Consider the following 19,118-nt stretch of genomic DNA (forward strand, 5'->3'; position numbering starts at 1 on the left):
AATCAAACAACATAATGATTTCTACAAAGAAAATATAAAAAATATATTTATGTTATGTAGTCTTATTTTCTATTTTTTAAATAATATAATATAATATTATACATTATTTTTTAGAATTGAGAAATATATATAATATCTTATCCGCGCGTAGCGCGGTTAAAAAATCTAGTATTACAAATGATGTTATATATTACAGATGTTTTCGGGGTTAAATAAAATAGCTAAATAATATACAAGGAAACCAAAGCCACCAACACATGTACGTTAAAACAAAAGATGAGAGACCTTTTTTTTTTTTTGCTAAAGAAAGATGAGAGACCTAAAACCATTAAAAGAGTTTAAAAGAATTTCACTAGCCTTGTGAGATCCTAACTGCATTTTTATTCTGCAACTGTCATCTATATGTACCATTGGGCAATGGCTTCACCATGATACCTCCGTTCATTCTCTCATGGACTTGACTAGGGACCTCAAGCTTCAAATCTTCTAACCGAGGTATTATCACACCAACTCCATCACCAGCTACAGGCCATGGCATAGCATTGAACACAGTAACGCTCATACCCGCAGGATCAAACCCGTTCATGGAAGGGAGACACCAAGGAGTGTTGGTGGGAAGAGGAGGAGGATGGCAGTAAAATCCCGCGGTAGGTGGCATAATCTGGTTATTCCATGGAAGGTTAGCCGGTTAGGCCCTTGAGCTGTGACTGGATAACCTAATCTTACGCCTACCTATATACCTTCATACCCCTATGCAAGCTCACTGCATCGACAATGGCTGAAAGAGGCGGAGAACGCGGCGCTGAGCGTGGCGGTGACGGTGGTGGTTTCGGACGTGGCTTCGGCGAACGTCGCGGCGGGAGAGGCGGTCGTGGAGGCCGTCCCACAGAAGACTAGAAATGGACACCCGTCACCAAGCTCGACCGTCTCGTTCAGAGCGGTAAAATCACGCAGCTAGAGCATATCTACCTCCACTCTCTCCCCGTCAAGGAGTACCAAATCATAGACCTCCTCGTCGGACCTTCGTTGAAAGACGAGGTCATGAAGATCATGCCTGTCCAGAAACAGACCAGGGCTGGTCAGAGGACAAGGTTCAAGGCCTTTGTCATTGTCGAAGACGGTAACGGACACGTGGGGTTGGGTGTGAAATACTCTAAGGAAGTTGCGACCGCCATTAGAGGTGGTATCATTCTCGCGAAGCTTTCTGTGGTTCCTCTGAGGAGAGGCTATTGGTGTAACAAGATTGGGAAGCCACATACTGTTCCTTGTAAGGTTACGGGGAAGTGCGGTTCTGTTACTGTGAGGATGGTTCCTGCTCCGAGAGGTGCTGGTATTGTAGCGGCTATCCTAAGAAGGTTCTTCAGTTTGCTGGGATTGATGATGTCTTCACTTGCTCTAGAGGTTCTACTAATTAAAACCCTTGGAAACTTCGTTAAGGTCTGTTTCTGTCCTTTCTTGTAGCAGAAGTTACCATTGGGTTTGATATGACTGCTTTGTTATATTTGATTGTTTGATAATGGGTTTGGTTCTGTGTTGTTACGATGAATATGTATAAAGTGCACACATGTTTAGTTGTTTTATGTGAGGATGTAATGATAATTTTTTTATCCTAATGATTCTTAATTAACCTTAGTTTAGTTTTTTTTGTCAATTGTAATCTGTAGAAGACTTCAGCACATACCTTTTTGATTATGTTCAAATCGACTGCTGCTTAGTTATCTTTGATTGATTTATATTGGGTTTGAAGCTGTGTTGTTTCTACGGCCAATATGTATTAAGTGCATGCATGCTTAGTTGTTTTATATTTGAATGCAATGTTAAGTAATTTTAATGATTCTTGATTAACCTTTGTATGTATGCAGTGTGGTTTTACATGTCAATTGTAATCTGTAGAAGATTTAAGCACATACATTCTTGACTATGTTTAATTGGTCGATGGATTATTGATTGATCTAGCGATTTGATGTTTTTGTGACTACACAGGCTACATTTGATTGTCTTCAGAAGACATATGGGTTTCTTACACTTGAGTTTTGGAAAGAGACAGAAATCGCCATACCAAGAGTACACGGATCTCTTGGCTGCCAAGCTTGATTCTGCGGCCAAGGCTATTACCGAGGTTGAAGACCAAGCTTAAGATTGTACTTGCCTTGTATGAGGTTGAGAATTGTCAGTTAAGAAGTAGTTTTATTAAGCTTATGATTTTTTATATCGGAGATTTTGTTGAAAGATATATTTTCTTTAATACTTTTTTTTTTCTCCAGTTCAATTTTAACGAGTAGCATTTTCAATAACTTGGCGTTTTATTAAGTCGTCTTCAAACTGTGTATAAGATTGTTTTACTTGGTCAATTTGATGTAATTAAGGCCACGTTATTTAAAATGAGTAAAAGCCCGGTTAACTCAATCACATACACTGCCTTTTGTATTGTAGTGTATTCAATCACAGACACTGCCTTTTTGTATTGTAGTGTATTCCCTTTTCTTGTAACCAAAAAAGTTAAGTCATAATGAAACTAATTTGTGTTTCAAAAAAAAAATTAGCGTAGTTGATATTTTGCATATTTACATTGTTTTAATCATCCATTCTTGTACATGTTGATCTTTTATAATAGCATTTATACATATTTAGGTTGCCTTGTCATGCATTAGTCATGAGGTGTTCGAGAGAGCTTCATGATGAATTTTGTGGCCAAAAGAGTGTTTGGTGTCTTAAGAGTGTAGAAGAGTCGTTGAAGGATCCTAGCGGCCAGGTCGCTACAGAAGATAGAGCCGGAAACCTGAGACACGTCCTAAGTACCGTAGTGGTAGTGTTATATCGGTTCAGAGAAGCCGCTAATTTTGGAGCGCCTTTCACATCGTTGCACCATAGCAACTTCACAAGGTTGCTATGGAATCAAGACTTCTGAATCTCCCAAGTGTCGTAGCAGCCACCACTGTAGCGGCCAAGACAAGTCGCTATGAGCATAGCGACCCACTGTAGCGACCTCATCTAGTCACTATTGAGAAAAATACTTATATTTTCATGGGTTAGCCCATGTTTATTGGGTTGACCCAGCTCGAGTTTTAGCCTTTTATAAATACTTTTTAGACATAAATTTGAGATTATCTTGTTTTCTCCCAAAATATTCTCTTCTACTTTGGTGAAAGCTTGAATTTTTAGTATTTTAAGATATCTTTCTTTGAGTGATTTGAGTTTATATCATCTTCTTAGCATGATTAGTCTTGAATCTATGATGGGTTTAAGGTTAAACAAAGTGATTAATGCGTAGACTCCTTTTGAATCCATGAGTTAGGTAGATCTAGGGTGATTAGTGAAGAGTTAAGGTGTTTAATGTTATATCTACTTGTTTCTATGCTTATTAAGTGATCTTAATGCTTGATTTGACTTGATCACTCTCATCTTGATATAAAACTATGTTTTGCACCAAAAGTGTTTATTAAAATGCTTGACTGAACTTAATATTGCTCAAGCTTGAATAACCAAAGGGATTTGATGTTAGGATTGCTAGATGGTTAATAGTCTTTAACATAATTCATGCTTAAATGATTTGAACCAATGGGAATTGATGTTTAACTCATGATTGCATAATCTCTATCTTCGGAAAGGATTGATCTTTACTAGTGTCTAGGCCTATAGAAACTTGTGATTGCTAAAGTTAACACCTTGATTTGGAAATTAAATGTCTTGGATCAATTGTCTTAGCCCATGGATTCTCCTTTGAAGAATTTATTGAAAGCTTTAGATATTGCATTGCTTAGATTAAATCTTGTTACTTATAAACTTGAATTCACTAATTGCACTAAGATTGAGTTGTATGGCTTGCATTCTTAGTAATTGAAATTATCTAGAGATTGGATTTACCGTAAAGTACTACAACTACTTAAGATTAAACTTATTTCATATCAGTAGTGTAGAAGATTCACTGCATTGTCTTACTTTAAGTTAAGACTTGTTATGTTTGATGTAAGGCCACAAACTCTAATATCATATGCAAATTTTTGTCTAACTAAAATTTGAATGATTTTCTTAGTGTGATTGAATAGAATTTGATAGAATGATGTGACTGAGAATAGAACTTGACTTATACACACACATAACTTTTCATATTGAGCTACAAAACTCTATGATATACCTTCAACATGTTGACCTATACAACTAAAGGTAGATAATGGAATACTTGAAGAAGTGAAACTTTTGTGCATTCAACATGTTAAACAAGACTTGTCGTGTGGAAAATAAAGTAAATTGTAAGTGAAAAATCTATTCAACATGTTGACCTATACAACTAAAGGCACATAATGCAATACTCTACATGCAACATAAACATAACGTAGACATGTTTGTCACGTGGCTTGGCCATTTTCTCCCTTTAGATTCCATTATCATCTCTGCATAAAATTGATATTGACTTTCTATTGAAGGGAGAGACACTCCATCATCTGGCAACGTAAGCGGTTCCTTACCAATATTTTTGATAACCTAGAATCTCTAGCAACACCTAGGCCCCATAAATGATTATATAGCAAGAAATTAAATTCAGCTTGGAACATGAATGTCACCTTTGTAAACACACAACATTTCTTTTTGCCAGTCTTTCGGTTCTTTACACTGCTCTCCTGTACTCTTTAGGTTTCTTTTTTTCGCTGAATATTCTTGATTCCTAAAAACATCTTGCCCAATTTTGATCTTATGATTGACTACCTATCATCATCCTCCAGTAACCAAATTTACATCCATATATTCTAATACAATCCTCAGTTCTAGATTTAAAAATGGCGGATTTAGGTTTCATAGTGTTGCACACCTCCCTTGGATTCTTGCCGAAGAGGTCAGGGAGATGAGTTTCCCGCTGATACTCTTCACCTCTATGAGAAAACATAACTACTTACATTTTGATTCCACATGTTGAGAGAACGAGGAACCAATGTCGTAATATCAAAACAACAACAACATCTAACATAATGATCTATTAAGTTTAATTACTTAAGAAATAACCCCAAAAGCTTTTAATTCGTGATTTAGTAGTGCTACTTTCATATTTTAATGAGTCATTTATAAAGGAGTCTTGAAGTTAAAGAAAAATATAATGAGTAAAAGTGGCATAATACCTTGAAAATATAAAGAGTGAATACATATAGAAAAGAAAAGAAAAATAGAAAAATAAAAGAAACATAGATAAAAAAGCCAACAAGACACAATGATAAAAATAAGTTTAATTTAGATGATCAACATCAATAAATCTTGCTCAAGTATTTGTCGAGTAACTTGTCAACAATAACTTGATAAGCTCTTTCAGTCGGATGGTAGCTATCCCAGAATACATACGCCGAAGAATTAGAACATGTGAATGGGTTCAGTGAGTTACACAAATAAGATATCGCAACAGTGCCTTTACCGCAACATCCTCTATCAGCTACTTCAAAACCTGAAAGAGAATGAGACTTATAAATTAGTTAATGTTATAAAATAGAAAAATTATATAGTTGTATTTGTAAGATGAACTTACCATATTTTTCAGGGTTTTGGATAATGTCTAAAAGAGTATCATAAACATTAATGTAGAAGATAACACCATCTAAATCTTTATCTAGAGAATCCAGTGCTGGAGAAAGTCTAGCGTTGAATTGTTTTGCCATATTGTTTAAAGGCTTATTACATCTTCTTGTAAATAAGCCTCCGAACATTGTTCTTTGAAGTGGTACACATCCAACAGGCACTGCGCTAAATACTCCAATTTTTCGAGCTCCAAGCTTATGTAATTCCTATATATTACATATAAGATAACTATTTAGTTTTAAATATAACTATAATTATTTGATTTATATATCAGTTTAAGATACTTACTCGTACGAACTTAGCTGCTGAATCAGCCAAGAAGTTAGCATAAGAAGTACGATCATATTTATAAGATTGAGCTAGAAACGTGTGAGCAAGATCATTGCTACTAGAAACCACAAGAAAAAAACTATGGTCCAAGATATTTTGGGCTTTTTCTTCTCCAAAATGTTGCTTGATGGTTGCTATGTATTGTTTGAAATATGTTAGTTGATCCCACACTGATATTACAGACTACAAAATAACAAAAAAAATAATAAAATGTATTAGTTTATAATATGAAGCTAACGTTAACGATGAAAATATATTGTAACGTACCATCATCTTAGCCGTTAATGGATCGTAACCAGTTCCTCCAGATGCAAATGTCACACCTTGAAGAAGATCTTCTGGCTTCAAATTTGGGCTCATATATGCTGGCAATGTTTTAGTCAATCCCAACTTCTCCGCTGAAAGACAATTGGTTAAAAACAAAATGTATCATTAAAATAGCTAGAAGATTTCTATTAGCAAATGTAAACAAAAATAATTTGAATCGTTACCAATTAGATCAGAGGGAACTCTTCCATCAGAAAATCTTCCAGTGGCATAACCGCCCGGAAAGTCCTTGCCGTAGGGAGGAAAGTTGCACTTTAGAATAGTGTGAAGTCCATTGTTATTACCAGTATCCATTATGGAATCTCCAAAAACTATTAGTGCTGGGATTGTTGCATTGCTTTCTTGCTTTGCTGCATTAGTTTTAACGGCTATTAGTACCAAAGCGAGCCATAACATTTGAAGCTTCATTGTTTGGTCTGAGTTATTTGCTGTTGTGCTCGAAATTTGCTTGTGTGTTTTACAATGTTGAAGACATGCATGCATTTATAGATTGTTTCAGATTGTTGGACTTCTAAAAATATATCCTATGAACAATGGTTTGTTACCAGATGTCTTATCTCTAGTTAGTTATTAAAACTTACTTGGATGATTCGTCACAACGACAACGGAATCAATTCTTTTCACAACTTGAATGTACTATGTTTAGTTTCTACACATATTTCATTAATGCTTTTCCAGTTTTTAATGTTTTTGAAAGACATTATTTTTTTAATAAATTATTGGTTAATGGTAACAAATTTCAGGTATCAAAATATATCTATCAATAGTTATAATTTTAATTGTGTTTAAAAAAAAAGTTTTTTAAAAAGTTATATAATTTTAATTGCTATCAGTTTAGATCAAAATTTTTAGTTAAAAATCATATATTTATAATTTAACATTAATTATTTTAATATATTCTTAACGTTGATATATTGATCCTTCAAAGGAGTATATTAATTTTTCTATGAATTTGTATAACTGCTATATTTCTCTGTATTCGCCTTTGAAATTAAAACGTCATTGGCAATGTTGTTTGGCAAGCATAAACACAACAAGGATAACAACACCACATAAAGCAAAAGAGGTTGAACGAAATAAGTGTGGCATATTACAAATGATGTTATATATTACAGATGTTTTCGGGGTTAAATAAAATAGCTAAATAATATACAAGGAAACCAAAGCCACCAACACATGTACGTTAAGAAAGAAAAGATGAGAGACCTAAAACGATTAAAAGAGTTTAAAAGAATTTCAGTAGCCTTGTGAGATCCTAACAGCATTTTTATTCTGCAACTGTCATCTATATGTACCATTGGGCAATGTCTTCCCCATGATACCTCCATTCATTCTCTCATGGGCTTGACTAGGGACCTCGAGCTTCATATCTTCTAACCGAGGTATTATCACACCAACTCCATCACCAGCTACAGGCCATGGCATAGCATTGAACACAGTAACGCTCATACCCGCAGGATCAAACCCGTTCATGTAAGGGAGACACCAAGGAGTGTTGGTGGGAGGAGGAGGAGGATGGCCGTAAAATCCGGTGGTGGGTGGCATAATCTGGTTATTCCATGGAAGGTTAGGCCCTTGAGCTGTGACTGGATAACCATAAGGATAGTGAAAGCCTGGGAGACCTTGATGATAACCATAGACAGGAGGAGGATACTGGAGAAACATCCCATATCCGTTACTCTCAGGCACATACGGTGTTGCTTTAAAGCTGCTGTAGGTAGGAGGAAGGTGATGATGATTACCACCGCCGTTATTGCTCTGGATCCCTTCTTTAGGTATTGCGCGTTTCACCTCCACGCGCTTATTACTCAACTCATGGAAATGACTCTGCATTACGATCTCAACAGAGTTCTCTGAATCATACGTGACGAACCCGAACCCCCTCGGCCTGTTCGTCACGCTGTCATGCATCACAACCACATCGGTCGTCTTGCCGAATTTCTCAAAGTAAGTCTTGAACTCCTCTTCTGTCGTCTCGGATGATAACCCCCCAACGAACAGCTTCTTGGTCCTGTGGTTGTTGTTGTTATTACCATTACTTAAGATGTCGTGAACACCACCACCGTTGTTCTGTTGGACTTGACTCACATATGGTTGCATGTTCTGTTGCTGATATCTCATATCATGTATCGGAATCGCCTTTTTCACATCAACCTGACATAAAGATATTAATCACTAAAGAGTTCAACTTTCCGACCAAACCAAAAAAAAAAAAACCATTTGAGACCAAAAGCTGATCAGGACACACAAGTAGAGAACAAAGGGAGACAAAGTGTGGAACTTACGGCACGACCGAGGATGAAATGAGAATCAGCGAGAGCCTTGTCAACATCAAGAGCATTAGCAAAGCGAACAAAGCCAAACCCTCTGGGTTGACCAGTGGCTCTCTCCTTAGCAACGAGAGCTCCCAGCACAGCTCCATATCTACTGAAATGCTGCTTCAGAGACTCTTCACTAGTCTCTCTCGGTATGCCTCCAACGAATAGCTTGTTTCGGTCGCAATCCATTTCACCCAAAAACCCTAATCTTCAATTCCAAGTCAAATGATCAGAGATTTGAGATCAAAATCAAAAACCCCTAAATTTTGAACAGTGATTTGTACGGAAACCCTAATTCGTAAAATTCTTGAAACAGTGATGAATCACGGAGAGAAAACTAGAGATTGAGAAGGGAAGCCCTAATTTTCCGGGAAAACTGTAGAAAAAAAGCCCTAGAAAATAAAAACATCAAAGTTTCATGACGAAGAGGAAAGTTTACCAGATAGGACAGAGAGAGAGAGAACAGTAGGTTGATTTGACACGGCAGGAGAAGTCGAAGAGAGTTAAAAGTTAAAAACTCTTCAGCTTTGGTTAAACTTTTTTTTTTTTGTTTATTTAAATATACATGGGATAATTATTGGATATTCTATAATGGAACTAACAGGCTTGAGCCTTTATTTATTAGGTTTTAGGCCCAATTGGTGTTACGGGTCGGTAGAGCGTTTCGAATTTGAGGCTGACCTAAGCTTTCCGATATTTTTCCCTTTTTTAAAAATTAGTCTTTTCGATTTTGTAGTAGTTATCTTCTTTTCTTCTTTTTTTTTCACATCATACGGTTAATTTCTTATTTAAGCTTGAAATGATCTGGTGTTCAAAAAAAAAACAAGCTTGAAATGATCTAAAAAATTAGACTGGGATAAAACAATCAGTGTAATACTTATTCCTATGATATGTTTCCGTAATCTTAGATAATAAATCTTTTTTGTTTTGTTTTCAGAACGAAAATGATACACAACATAAAAATCTACAAATCTATTACTCAGTTTTGATAATTTCTTTAACTCCCTTAAAAAGTTTGACCATACTTATAAATCTTGTATCATCGAAATCAAATCGTTGCAATTAGTACCAAAGTGTTGACACATTGACATTTATAGAATGCATTCTATATCCAAATATAGGGTATCAACCTCCGTATGTATGTATCGATGACATTATCCTCCTCTAATTTTTAGCTCTCAAGAGTTGAATTTTACATGTTGAATATATTCAAACCCATCCATCCACATCCACTAAAGAGTGAGTCATGAGTGCATGGTCCATCAACCATACAAATCTCATGTGAGCTTACACCTCGGATAAATGATGGATTCAATCGTTCTTCTGGTTTCTCCACCTTTCTATTATTAGCTTCAAATCATGTTTGGCATTCCGCTTTCACATGCTTAATAATTTTGTATTCCATGGTTTTGATGTGTAATAGTTTTTATTTAGCACTGATATGGGGGGTGATTGGTTGGGTTGTAGGAAGTGACTTTAGCTTTAATTTCCATCTACAACCTTAAATACTACCAATCATGATTTATCTTAGTTTTTAAAGCTACAACCAAAAACCTAAAGCTACAGCAAAAACAGACAAAAAATGGTTGTAAAAATCTTATTTTCTAAAGCCTCATCCTTTTAGCTGTAGGAAATTTTAAAGCTACAACCCTTAAAGCTAAATCAAAAAATTCTACAGACTAAATTCTAAAGTAAATTTTCTATAGTTACAGTCCAACCAATCACCCCGATGATATTAAAGTTAGATGTACAATAGTTTTGGTAGGGTCTCCCACAGATTGTTTGGATCCATGGATCTTCCTGAAATTTAATCTTATATAGATTAGTTTTATAAAAAATAAATATATAAAATCATATGAAATTTGATTGGTTTTATAAAAGTATATAAAAACTATGCAATTTAATTTTATTGATTTGAGTTTTTTTTCTGGTAAGTATATTATTATTTTTACAAAAATATATTTACTATGTAATATAAACATTTTTCTCAAAAATAAGAATTTACTAGAGTTTGCATTCATTATAAGTTTTATAAGTTTTAATGCATTCATTATAAGTTTTATAATTAATCATGTTTTTAATTGTTCGTAAGTTATGTTGGTTGCATATTTCAGTTTTGGAAGATGAACCAACCACTCTAGTACTGTCCAAAACTTCCTCCATTTTAGAGTACCCTCTTCTACCATAGGTATCTTTTTTGGCCGACCACGCTTCCTCCTTGGCAGCTCCTCCCCCACCACTAGTGATGGCTTCACATCTCCAAATGTGGATATCATCTACTATATATTGGATTATTAGATATTTTGTACACTTTACAAATATATTTTGAAAACTTAGGGAGTGTATTCAATCTAGAATTGAAACTGATTTGATTTTTACTAAGGTTTTAGATGGTTTAAGGTGAATTGAGAATTTAATATGATTTTAGTTAAACAAATTCAGAATCTCATCTAAAATTATGAGATTTGAATTGTTATTTTTAAAACAATACCAAAATTCTCTAAAATGACTAAAAGAATCTTAAAATTCAGAACTTAAAAAATTTCAATAGTAGTAGATTTTAAATAGTTTATCAAATAACAAATCTAATAACAGTTGATGTTAAAATAATTTTTAAGATTCATATTTGAATAAGATTAGATTTGTCAATTTAACCTAAATCATTCAAACTCCCAATTGAAAATATGTAGTTAAAAATAATCAAAATAAGTATTAAGTAAAAGTTGTCAAAAAAAAAGTATTAAGTAAAATTTTCAAGTTTGTTAAGATTTACATAACAAGTAGCTTCAATTTATTGTCTTATACTCAAAACTGAGTTATCACCAAACAGACATAGATTATGTTCTTATTCAGCTGAGTTATCTCCTAAACCTAAGAATCCAAAAACCCGAAAGATCCCAACTGAATCTGTACCTGAAACCACTATAAATATCTACTCTTATCTACATATTTAAATTTTGTGACATACATGAAATAAAATGACAGAAGCGATGGGGGTGTACCTACAAACGCAGATTACGGACCATAGTCTGGCAAAAGGACCAGTAGCCACTAACAAATTTGCTATGTGAACATGAAATATCACTTCCTAAGGGACCATTTGGTCCATTTTCATTATTACCATTTTATAAATTCATCATCTACAAACATATACATAAATACATTTATAGTCTCACATGAATTCACTTACATGCGTATACACATCCAAGGAAATAAATATCTTTCAAATGTACATATTCATTATACGAATCCAAGGAAATAAATATTAACAAACCTTATAATATTTTGGTCGACAATGATAACAACTATTTAGCAAAAAAAAAAGAGACAATGATGAATGATAACAACTGGAATATTGTAATCTCTGTTGTATGGATGAATAAATACTTTTAAGAAATGTTCACAGTTGAGTTACGTACTGATAAGAAAAATAATATATGAACAAACAAAAATTATATATCGTCAGGCAATAACATATCTATCTACTATCTAGTGTATCATTTTAATGTTTTTCCAATAGCAAGAACGTAATTGTTTTATATAAAAAAGTTAAAACTGTTCCTTTCACCAACTCGTTCATGATTATCTTTGTTTCATGAATCATGATCAAAATTTACGATTTAGAAATTAAATTTGTCTATTTTGGAATAAATGTTCTTTTTTTTTTACATTTACGTAACCAAAATCTGCAGCAAATAAGATTTTAAGATTTCCGCCTTGAAAACAACTATATTTTATTTGAAAGTACGTAGTATTGATAAACAAACAATTTTCCATATTTTTTTTTTTGCTTAAACAATTTTCCATATCTTGTCATCATGTGATGCTCATATATTTCATGTCAAAACTGATTTTTTTTTGGTAAAATGTCAAAACTGATTTGAGAAAGATATTGTGGTCATCCCAAATTAAGGTGGTCAAGATTTAATGCACCGACTCTAGCGTGAATTCTCTTTCTATAAAGTTGTATACGAAGTGGCTTTGGATGCAAACACATTCTGAGTTCGATTATTTTACTGCGGAAACTAAGTCATATTATTCTGTTCACCATAACTGTAGATACGTCCGTATAAAAACCTGAGAGACTAAATTTGTCGTGAACTGGACCCTCCAATCCAGAGGTTAGGTCCGTGTTTTTAATAGACCCGAGTTTAACTTTTTTTACAAAAAAGTTTCGTATTTACTGTCTTTCTATTCTGAAGTTTTATTTCTTTAAATTTTTACCGTTTGTATCTATCTTATCAAAGTAGAAGTACTTTAAGTTTTTGTTTGTCAACATAAATAGCAGTTAAAAAAAATAGTATTGTTTGGAAACATAGATAACAGTAAGTTAGAAAAAAAAAAGGGTTTATGCTATTAGAAAAACTTGAAATCCATTACATTATATTAAACAGTAATGAGTTTATGTTACTTGATATATATATTTAAATCAAAATAATAATTTAAAATTGAGTTATATCAAAAATGTATTCAAAAATATACATATATTCAAAATTTGATTTTTACTAACATATTTTCCAATAACCATTATAAAAATGTTTTCAATATATATAAAAAAAATACAATACAAAGCTCAATTTCAAATACCAACTTAAATTCTGGTTTTCATATTTCACACTGAAATTTAAAAATATAATATATATGTGATTATTTATAGAGACTTATTTATATGATTGTACATATAAAATATTATTAATTATAAGAAAATTTATTTGATGGTACGTATAAAATACCATTAATTATATGATAATACATATTTTTGTAACATATGGTGACACATATAGGATATATAATAGTGATTAGGGGTGGGCATTCGGTTTGTTTCGGGTCTATTTGGGATTTCGTGTTCGGTTCAGATCTTTGAGGATTCGGTTCGGATTTGGATAACCAAGTTAAATTATTTAAAAATAAATAAATTTATTATACGCTTTAATTTCTTAAAAATTTATAAATAATAGAATATATTACATATAAATTTGAATAACATATGTCCGAGTACCTAACTTGACATATAAATTGGTTTGGTTTAAATATTTAGATAGAGAATTGATAATTATTTAAGCATTATTGGAGTTTTGAGTATTTTTAACTATTTTAGATATTTATATTTGATTATTTTTATATATTTTCAAGTATTTAAACAAACTTAAAAGTATCATATATATTCTGGATGTTTATATATATATATATATATTAAATCTAAAAATAATTAATATATAAGTATATAAATCTATTTTGGATACCCAAAATATTTCGGTTAGGATCGGATTAGGTTTCAGTTCTTCAAATACCAAAATTTCGAATAATTCAAATATTTAATCAATTTCGGTTCGGATTTGGTACTACTTATTCGAATTGAGATCGGTTCGATTCTTCGAATTCGAGTTTTCTTATCCAACCCTAAATAGTGACATAAAAAATAACATCATATTTTGTTAAAAATACACCAGCGTAGACGCGCAAATCAAAATCTTGTTTAAATTATTTCACAAGTTCGAACAGTCAAGAAACATATTTTCTTTTTTCTAAAATATTTTCCAAAAAAAAAAAGAAACAGCTTCGAAGTTCTTTGTGATGTTACAATCAAAGATTTTTCAAAAAAAAAAAAGATGTTACAAGTAAAGAATAATATAAATCTGACTTTGCATAACATGCTTTATATAAAAACAATTAAATGTAACCACTAGTACACAGAAAGGTGTACAATAATGAGAAGGGTCCATGACCAGCTGTGTAGGAATGTACAAGTAATGAGAGTACGAAACTTAAAGTAGTAAATAAGTAGAAATGGTAGCTATGTTTACATGTTCAATCAATGTACTGTTGCTTCTTCTTTGATTAATTGCCCTTATCATCAATCAATATTCATCTGATTTCGAGAGTCAAGACGTATTTTTGTTGGAGTTTTACGAATTACGAAATCTACTTGTACTAATTAGGACAATCTATACCTCTACCGTAGCCTGACATGGCAAATTATTGACATAAAACCTCTCTTAATGTTCCAAGTTGGTTAGATACTTAGATGCAATGCAAACTATTGACGAATATGAGTTTGTAACAGAATATCTCCAGTTACTCTGAAATATGTTCAACGGTACGGTCTGTATTTATACATAAGTGGTTTAACAGAAAGGAAACTATACCACACTAAACCGATGGTAAGCTGAACTATACAATACGTACTATCAATATCCTATTACAAACTTATTTATCTTTTCTCAAACTTATTTATCGTGCTATGAAATAAGTCAATAACCCAAAAGATTAATCCAAGTTTTCTGTTCTTTGTTTTTTATCATCCAATTTTTTTTTTTGCATTCAACGATTTTTGGTTTCAAACGTTACTTACATTTTTTATTTGTTAAGGAAAATAACTTGATAGTTGCAAAATCGAGAAAAAGTGAAAAAAATAACAACATAGTATGGGCATTATCAAGAAAAAAATGGAGAAACCCACATGGTTTTCTTAAAGACATATATAGCCAACATACTCAAAGGAAGAAGGTGTTCTCTGTTCAAGAGATGAAATAAAATAATAAATATCCACCATTTTTTATCTTGTTCTCTTTATCTGGTTACTGCCACCTGCAAAAACACACATATAGCCAAGCAAAGAATTCACTTATACGTGGACAAAAGAAAAGAAATCACTTATACATGCATACATTTATACTCATACATGCATGAAACATCATAAATTTTTAAAATGCATTATTTTAATATAGGAATGTGACTAACTGGATCCACAATATACTTTCCAAAGGATGTTTACATTACAACATATCTACAATAACTAATTAAGTAAATTGACTAATGTATGCGATTTTTATGCATCATTATGTCTAATAGTTATATTAATTAATGGCCAGTAAGCAATGAACATACCATAACCTTGATGATCCGATGCAAATTTCTCAACCGGGAAAGCTTGTTGTAGGAAACCCGATTCATATTTTCCCTGCAAAGAAACATAATATTAGAAAACTGATTCAAGGAAATTATCATACTAAAAATTAAGATTTTTTTCTCAGATGCGGTGATGTAATTAAACACAACTTTTCTTTTAGTTAAAAAAACACAAAAATTAAAAAAAATATTTGGCATACACTAATTTTTAGAAGCCAAAGTCGTAATAACTAATAACCTTGATTATTCTTCTTGTGGAGTAGCTTTGGGAGAAATAATCTAATTGTTGGTATTGATCTCGATGTTTCTTATATGCTGATACTTCTTTTCCAGTTGCCTATATACATAAGTTTACAAAAGTTGAGACTATAATGATATAACTGAGACAAATGAATTTAGTTGAAACGAAATATGTAAGAACTCTTTTTTTTTTAAATGATAATGTTAACAAATAGCAAGGAACAATGTGCCCTGAGAATTAAGAAAAGATTCTAAGTATATTGACATGACAAGTTTGTAAAACAATACCAATGAAGAAGCTGTGTCATCAAGGCAAGAATTGAATCGCTCAATATATCCTTGTTCTTCATGAACTTTCTTCTTGTTCTTGATTTTGCTCTTGCACCAATATTGTGTGTTTTGTTGGAGGGGATCCTCAGGGACTGCCTCTTCAGAGTAATAAGGAGGCCCGGATGATGCATCCGACACCATGGAAGAATCATCATCATGTTCTTGTTTTGTTACTCCATTGTCATCATCAAAATGATGCAATGTAACAGAAGAAGAATGGTCTAAGTACATTGTCCAACCTGATTCTCCCGCATCGCTGTATTCTAAATCCGACAAATCCATTCTCTTTTGATTCGTCCCGAAAATACTAATTATTTTTGTTATTTGTTTGCTTTCTCTCTAGGCTTAAGGCCTTTAAGAAGAAGATACACTCTTTTGATGCAGCCATTGCAGAAGTTATAAGGGCATTGTTTGGAAAAATAAATAAATAAATATATGTATATATATGTAACATATCTCTTGAAATTTATTTCACTTTTGAAACTCTAAAATAAAACATATGGTTGTCGAAAAATACAAGCTAGTTTGGGGAGAAATATCCAAAAAAATATGTCAACCAAATTTTGTTAAGCTTATTAATATCTAAACTTTTTAGTATTCAGTTTAATACTTCAACTAATAATTTTTTTCATTTTAATACACTAACTTTAAAATAATGTTCATTTTGATTATCAAACTATGTTAATTATAATCATAAATATTACTCCCTCCGTTCTTTAAAGATGTATGTTTTGGAAAAAAAATTTGTTTCAAAAAGATATATTTTTTACTTTTTCAATGTATGATTTTATGAAAAATTGTAAGTTTCAAAAAAATTAATGGTGTTTATTGAATTTCTATTGGTCAAAAGTTATGAAAAATTGTTATTCACAAAAAACAATGTATATGTAATGAGTTTTCTTAATATATGTGAAAAGTCTAGAATATGCATTTTTTTAAAAAACAGAGGGAGTAATAGATTTCAACTGAAAAAAATTCTAAACTCATAAAAAATATTTGAAAATATCTAATTTAATTTTAAAATTTTATGAATAAAAAACTAACTAAACTTTGGATGATATTTTAAATTGTAGAAAAACTTAATTTTGAATGAAAATAAATAAATTAGTATTAAGTTTCAGACAATATATTAAATTTGATATTATAAATAAAACTAAAATTTTATATTTTATATTTTAATTTTAAAGTATCCATGATAATTATATTTTTATTTTGAAACTTAAAATAAAATTAGTAAATTTTGCAGATTTATTTTTTGAATTTTGGAGATTTTTAATTTTCATAAAACATTATCAATATTTTTTTTTGGAAGAATAGTTTGTAAGCAAGTATTAAACTCGGTAGTAAAAAAATTTTGGTATCAAAGATATTTTATTTTGACCGAAAAAGATATTTTATTTTTTTTCAAGTTGGGGTTTTCACTTTTCAGTCACCTACTAATCTAGAATCAATACATTATGATATTAAAAAGCGTTTAATTTTGTCTTAAGTTTGTTTAAAGTGAGATCATTCTTTCTTTTGTTTGTTCTTCCACCTATAGTAAATTAATCCAACATATCATTGGAGATTGAAATGATGTGATAATTTTTGACATTTTGTATGAGAACAAACAAAATTATTTTATTCTTGTCGTTTTAAGTCTAAACTTGAGATCGAATACAAAACTCAGAAAGACAAGAAAGGCAATATAATTTAAGAAATGTTTTGTCTCATAGCGCAGAGCTCGTTTTGGACACTCTAGCTTGCATTCAGTAGATAATTGACAGTTGGCTAACTGATTATAAACGTTGGGCCAAGAAACGGCCATAGTTTAGTGGTAGTAGTAATAGATGTCACGTACTATTCATTTACATCCCATCTTACAAAATACTTTACACCTACGCCCGGCACCATCCTTTATAGGTGACTACCTCAGAAATTTATACTTTAAAATGGATAATAGAACCAATTGTATTGTGTTACAAAAAAAAAAAAAAAGCAATTGTATTACTTGTTTTCTTTTGCTTAAATAATTGTATTACTTGTTACGAAAACATGAGTAGGTATTTAATTGTTTATCCCATAATAACCTTATTACGTATTTTGAATCGTTTCTGGTATTGACGCAATCTGAATCATGCAATTGGATAGTATTTTTTTAAGTTATTTTTAGGTATCAAATGAGTATTTAGGTTACCTTTGGATTTTTTTTTTGTTGAATATGAAGAATTTTTTTTAAAAAAATATATAATTTTGATATTTTAAAAATTAAATTTATATTTTTTAATAGAATTTTGATATTTAGGCTACCTTTGTATTTTTCTTATTTTATCAAACTCTATACTCCCCCCCCCTTTATGTTTTAGAAGATATTTTTTGTTTCAAAATAGATAATGTTTTGATATTTTTATATTATTTTTAGCTATACGGAAAACTGTGTAGCCAATCAGATTTTTCAGTCATTTTTATAATCGGTTGAATTATTTTTAAAACATATTTTTAAAGTTGCTTTTTTAGAGGAAACTAAATTTTTTAATATTTGTGCATCAAAGTAAAACATCATATATTGTGAAACAGAGGGAGTATCATTTAAAATATGGAAATGAATATTATTAGAATTATGAAAATAAATTATTTTACAGCGATCGTCAAAGAGAGAGAAGCGAGAGAAGAGAGAGAAGCGAGATCTACTCCGGCGTACGGCCGGCGCGTGAGCGTCCGTGCCGTCGCCGGAGCCTTGTTTTTCTTCTTGGTTTGTGGTCCTTATCGCTTCCTCTTCACAGATCCGTCAACGGTTGCCTTGTCGGAGCTCTAAAGCCGAGGTTTTCCATTAGAGGAGAGTCGGTTTTTGGAGTAACGACGCGGCCGTTTTGAAGGTTCGCGGTGGAGATGGAGCGGCGTGCATGTTGCAGTCGTTCTACCCGGGAGATGGAGGCTAACCTAGATCCATCATCGCCGGTCTTGTCGTGGGGTAGGGTGGAGGCTTTCTCAGTTCTACCGACGCCGCTCTAGCTTCCGGGAAGAGGAGGCTCAATCAGCTTCTTCTTCGCCGGCTTTTGGTCACGGAGGGTGGAGGCTAACAAAGCTCCGCGCTGTCGTTGTGGAATCCCAGGTCTTTTGGGTTGA

General features: G+C 32.2%; 3 protein-coding genes, 1 long non-coding RNA gene and 1 pseudogene across 9 annotated transcripts; 2 read left to right on the forward strand and 3 right to left on the reverse strand.

Annotated features, from left to right (window-relative positions):
• LOC103838606 lies at positions 1 to 2,137 on the forward strand (annotated as a pseudogene).
• Positions 2,138 to 5,234: 3,097 nt separating this feature from the next.
• LOC103838607 (GDSL esterase/lipase At1g59030-like) lies at positions 5,235 to 6,624 on the reverse strand. The gene is made up of 5 exons (XM_009115055.2): positions 6,381 to 6,624; positions 6,157 to 6,287; positions 5,848 to 6,072; positions 5,510 to 5,765; positions 5,235 to 5,428 (listed from the first exon to the last, which is right to left on the reverse strand). Exons 1-5 carry the CDS (start codon positions 6,622 to 6,624, stop codon positions 5,235 to 5,237), a joined length of 1,050 nt encoding a protein of 349 aa, XP_009113303.2.
• Positions 6,625 to 7,261: 637 nt separating this feature from the next.
• Positions 7,262 to 9,966, reverse strand: LOC103838609 (RNA-binding protein 1). Of its 3 annotated transcripts, none has more exons than XM_009115060.3 (3): positions 8,974 to 9,966; positions 8,502 to 8,737; positions 7,262 to 8,370 (listed from the first exon to the last, which is right to left on the reverse strand). In XM_009115060.3, the coding sequence occupies exons 2-3, from the start codon at positions 8,721 to 8,723 to the stop codon at positions 7,498 to 7,500; spliced, it is 1,095 nt and encodes a 364-aa protein (XP_009113308.1). In that variant the 5' UTR covers positions 8,724 to 8,737; positions 8,974 to 9,966; the 3' UTR covers positions 7,262 to 7,497. The 3 variants fall into 3 exon arrangements, with proteins under 3 accessions (XP_009113308.1, XP_009113307.1, XP_033136175.1); XM_009115059.2 differs by having other exon boundaries at positions 8,502 to 8,742; positions 8,974 to 9,965; XM_033280284.1 differs by lacking the exon at positions 8,974 to 9,966 and having other exon boundaries at positions 8,502 to 8,967.
• Positions 9,967 to 12,721: 2,755 nt separating this feature from the next.
• Positions 12,722 to 16,393, reverse strand: LOC103838610. 4 transcript variants are annotated; one of them, XM_009115061.3, is made up of 4 exons: positions 15,972 to 16,393; positions 15,682 to 15,780; positions 15,423 to 15,495; positions 12,722 to 15,122 (listed from the first exon to the last, which is right to left on the reverse strand). In XM_009115061.3, the coding sequence occupies exons 1-4, from the start codon at positions 16,293 to 16,295 to the stop codon at positions 15,091 to 15,093; spliced, it is 528 nt and encodes a 175-aa protein (XP_009113309.1). In that variant the 5' UTR covers positions 16,296 to 16,393; the 3' UTR covers positions 12,722 to 15,090. The 4 variants fall into 4 exon arrangements, with proteins under 4 accessions (XP_009113309.1, XP_033136177.1, XP_033136176.1 ...); XM_033280286.1 differs by having other exon boundaries at positions 12,722 to 15,290; positions 15,972 to 16,363; XM_033280285.1 differs by having other exon boundaries at positions 12,722 to 15,495.
• On the forward strand, positions 16,066 to 16,504 carry LOC117128247. The gene is made up of 2 exons (XR_004451507.1): positions 16,066 to 16,271; positions 16,357 to 16,504. It is a non-coding gene; the product is annotated as an uncharacterized LOC117128247 (long non-coding RNA).
• Positions 16,505 to 19,118: the final 2,614 nt, after the last annotated feature.

The sequence above is a fragment of the Brassica rapa genome, chromosome A09 (assembly GCF_000309985.2).
Source record: "Brassica rapa cultivar Chiifu-401-42 chromosome A09, CAAS_Brap_v3.01, whole genome shotgun sequence".
In the NCBI taxonomy this organism is placed as follows: Eukaryota; Viridiplantae; Streptophyta; class Magnoliopsida; order Brassicales; family Brassicaceae; genus Brassica; species Brassica rapa.

Bases quoted from the DNA above. Each gene is read 5' to 3' on its own strand.
- LOC103838607 (XM_009115055.2), bottom strand. From the start codon at position 6,624: ATGAAGCTTCAAATGTTATGGCTCGCTTTGGTACTAATAGCCGTTAAA. The intron at 6,288-6,380 runs GTAACGATTCAA...ATTGTCTTTCAG, and splicing joins AGTTCCCTCTGATCTAATTG to CGGAGAAGTTGGGATTGACT. The intron at 6,073-6,156 runs GTACGTTACAAT...GTTATTTTGTAG, and splicing joins CATTAACGGCTAAGATGATG to TCTGTAATATCAGTGTGGGA.
- LOC103838609 (XM_009115060.3), bottom strand. From the start codon at position 8,723: ATGGATTGCGACCGAAACAAGCTATTCGTTGGAGGCATACCGAGAGAG. The intron at 8,371-8,501 runs GTAAGTTCCACA...TCTTTATGTCAG, and splicing joins ATTTCATCCTCGGTCGTGCC to GTTGATGTGAAAAAGGCGAT.
- LOC103838610 (XM_033280285.1), bottom strand. From the start codon at position 16,295: ATGGATTTGTCGGATTTAGAATACAGCGATGCGGGAGAATCAGGTTGG. The intron at 15,781-15,971 runs GTATTGTTTTAC...TTATGTATATAG, and splicing joins ATGACACAGCTTCTTCATTG to GCAACTGGAAAAGAAGTATC. The intron at 15,496-15,681 runs GTTATTAGTTAT...GTTTCTTTGCAG, and splicing joins CCACAAGAAGAATAATCAAG to GGAAAATATGAATCGGGTTT.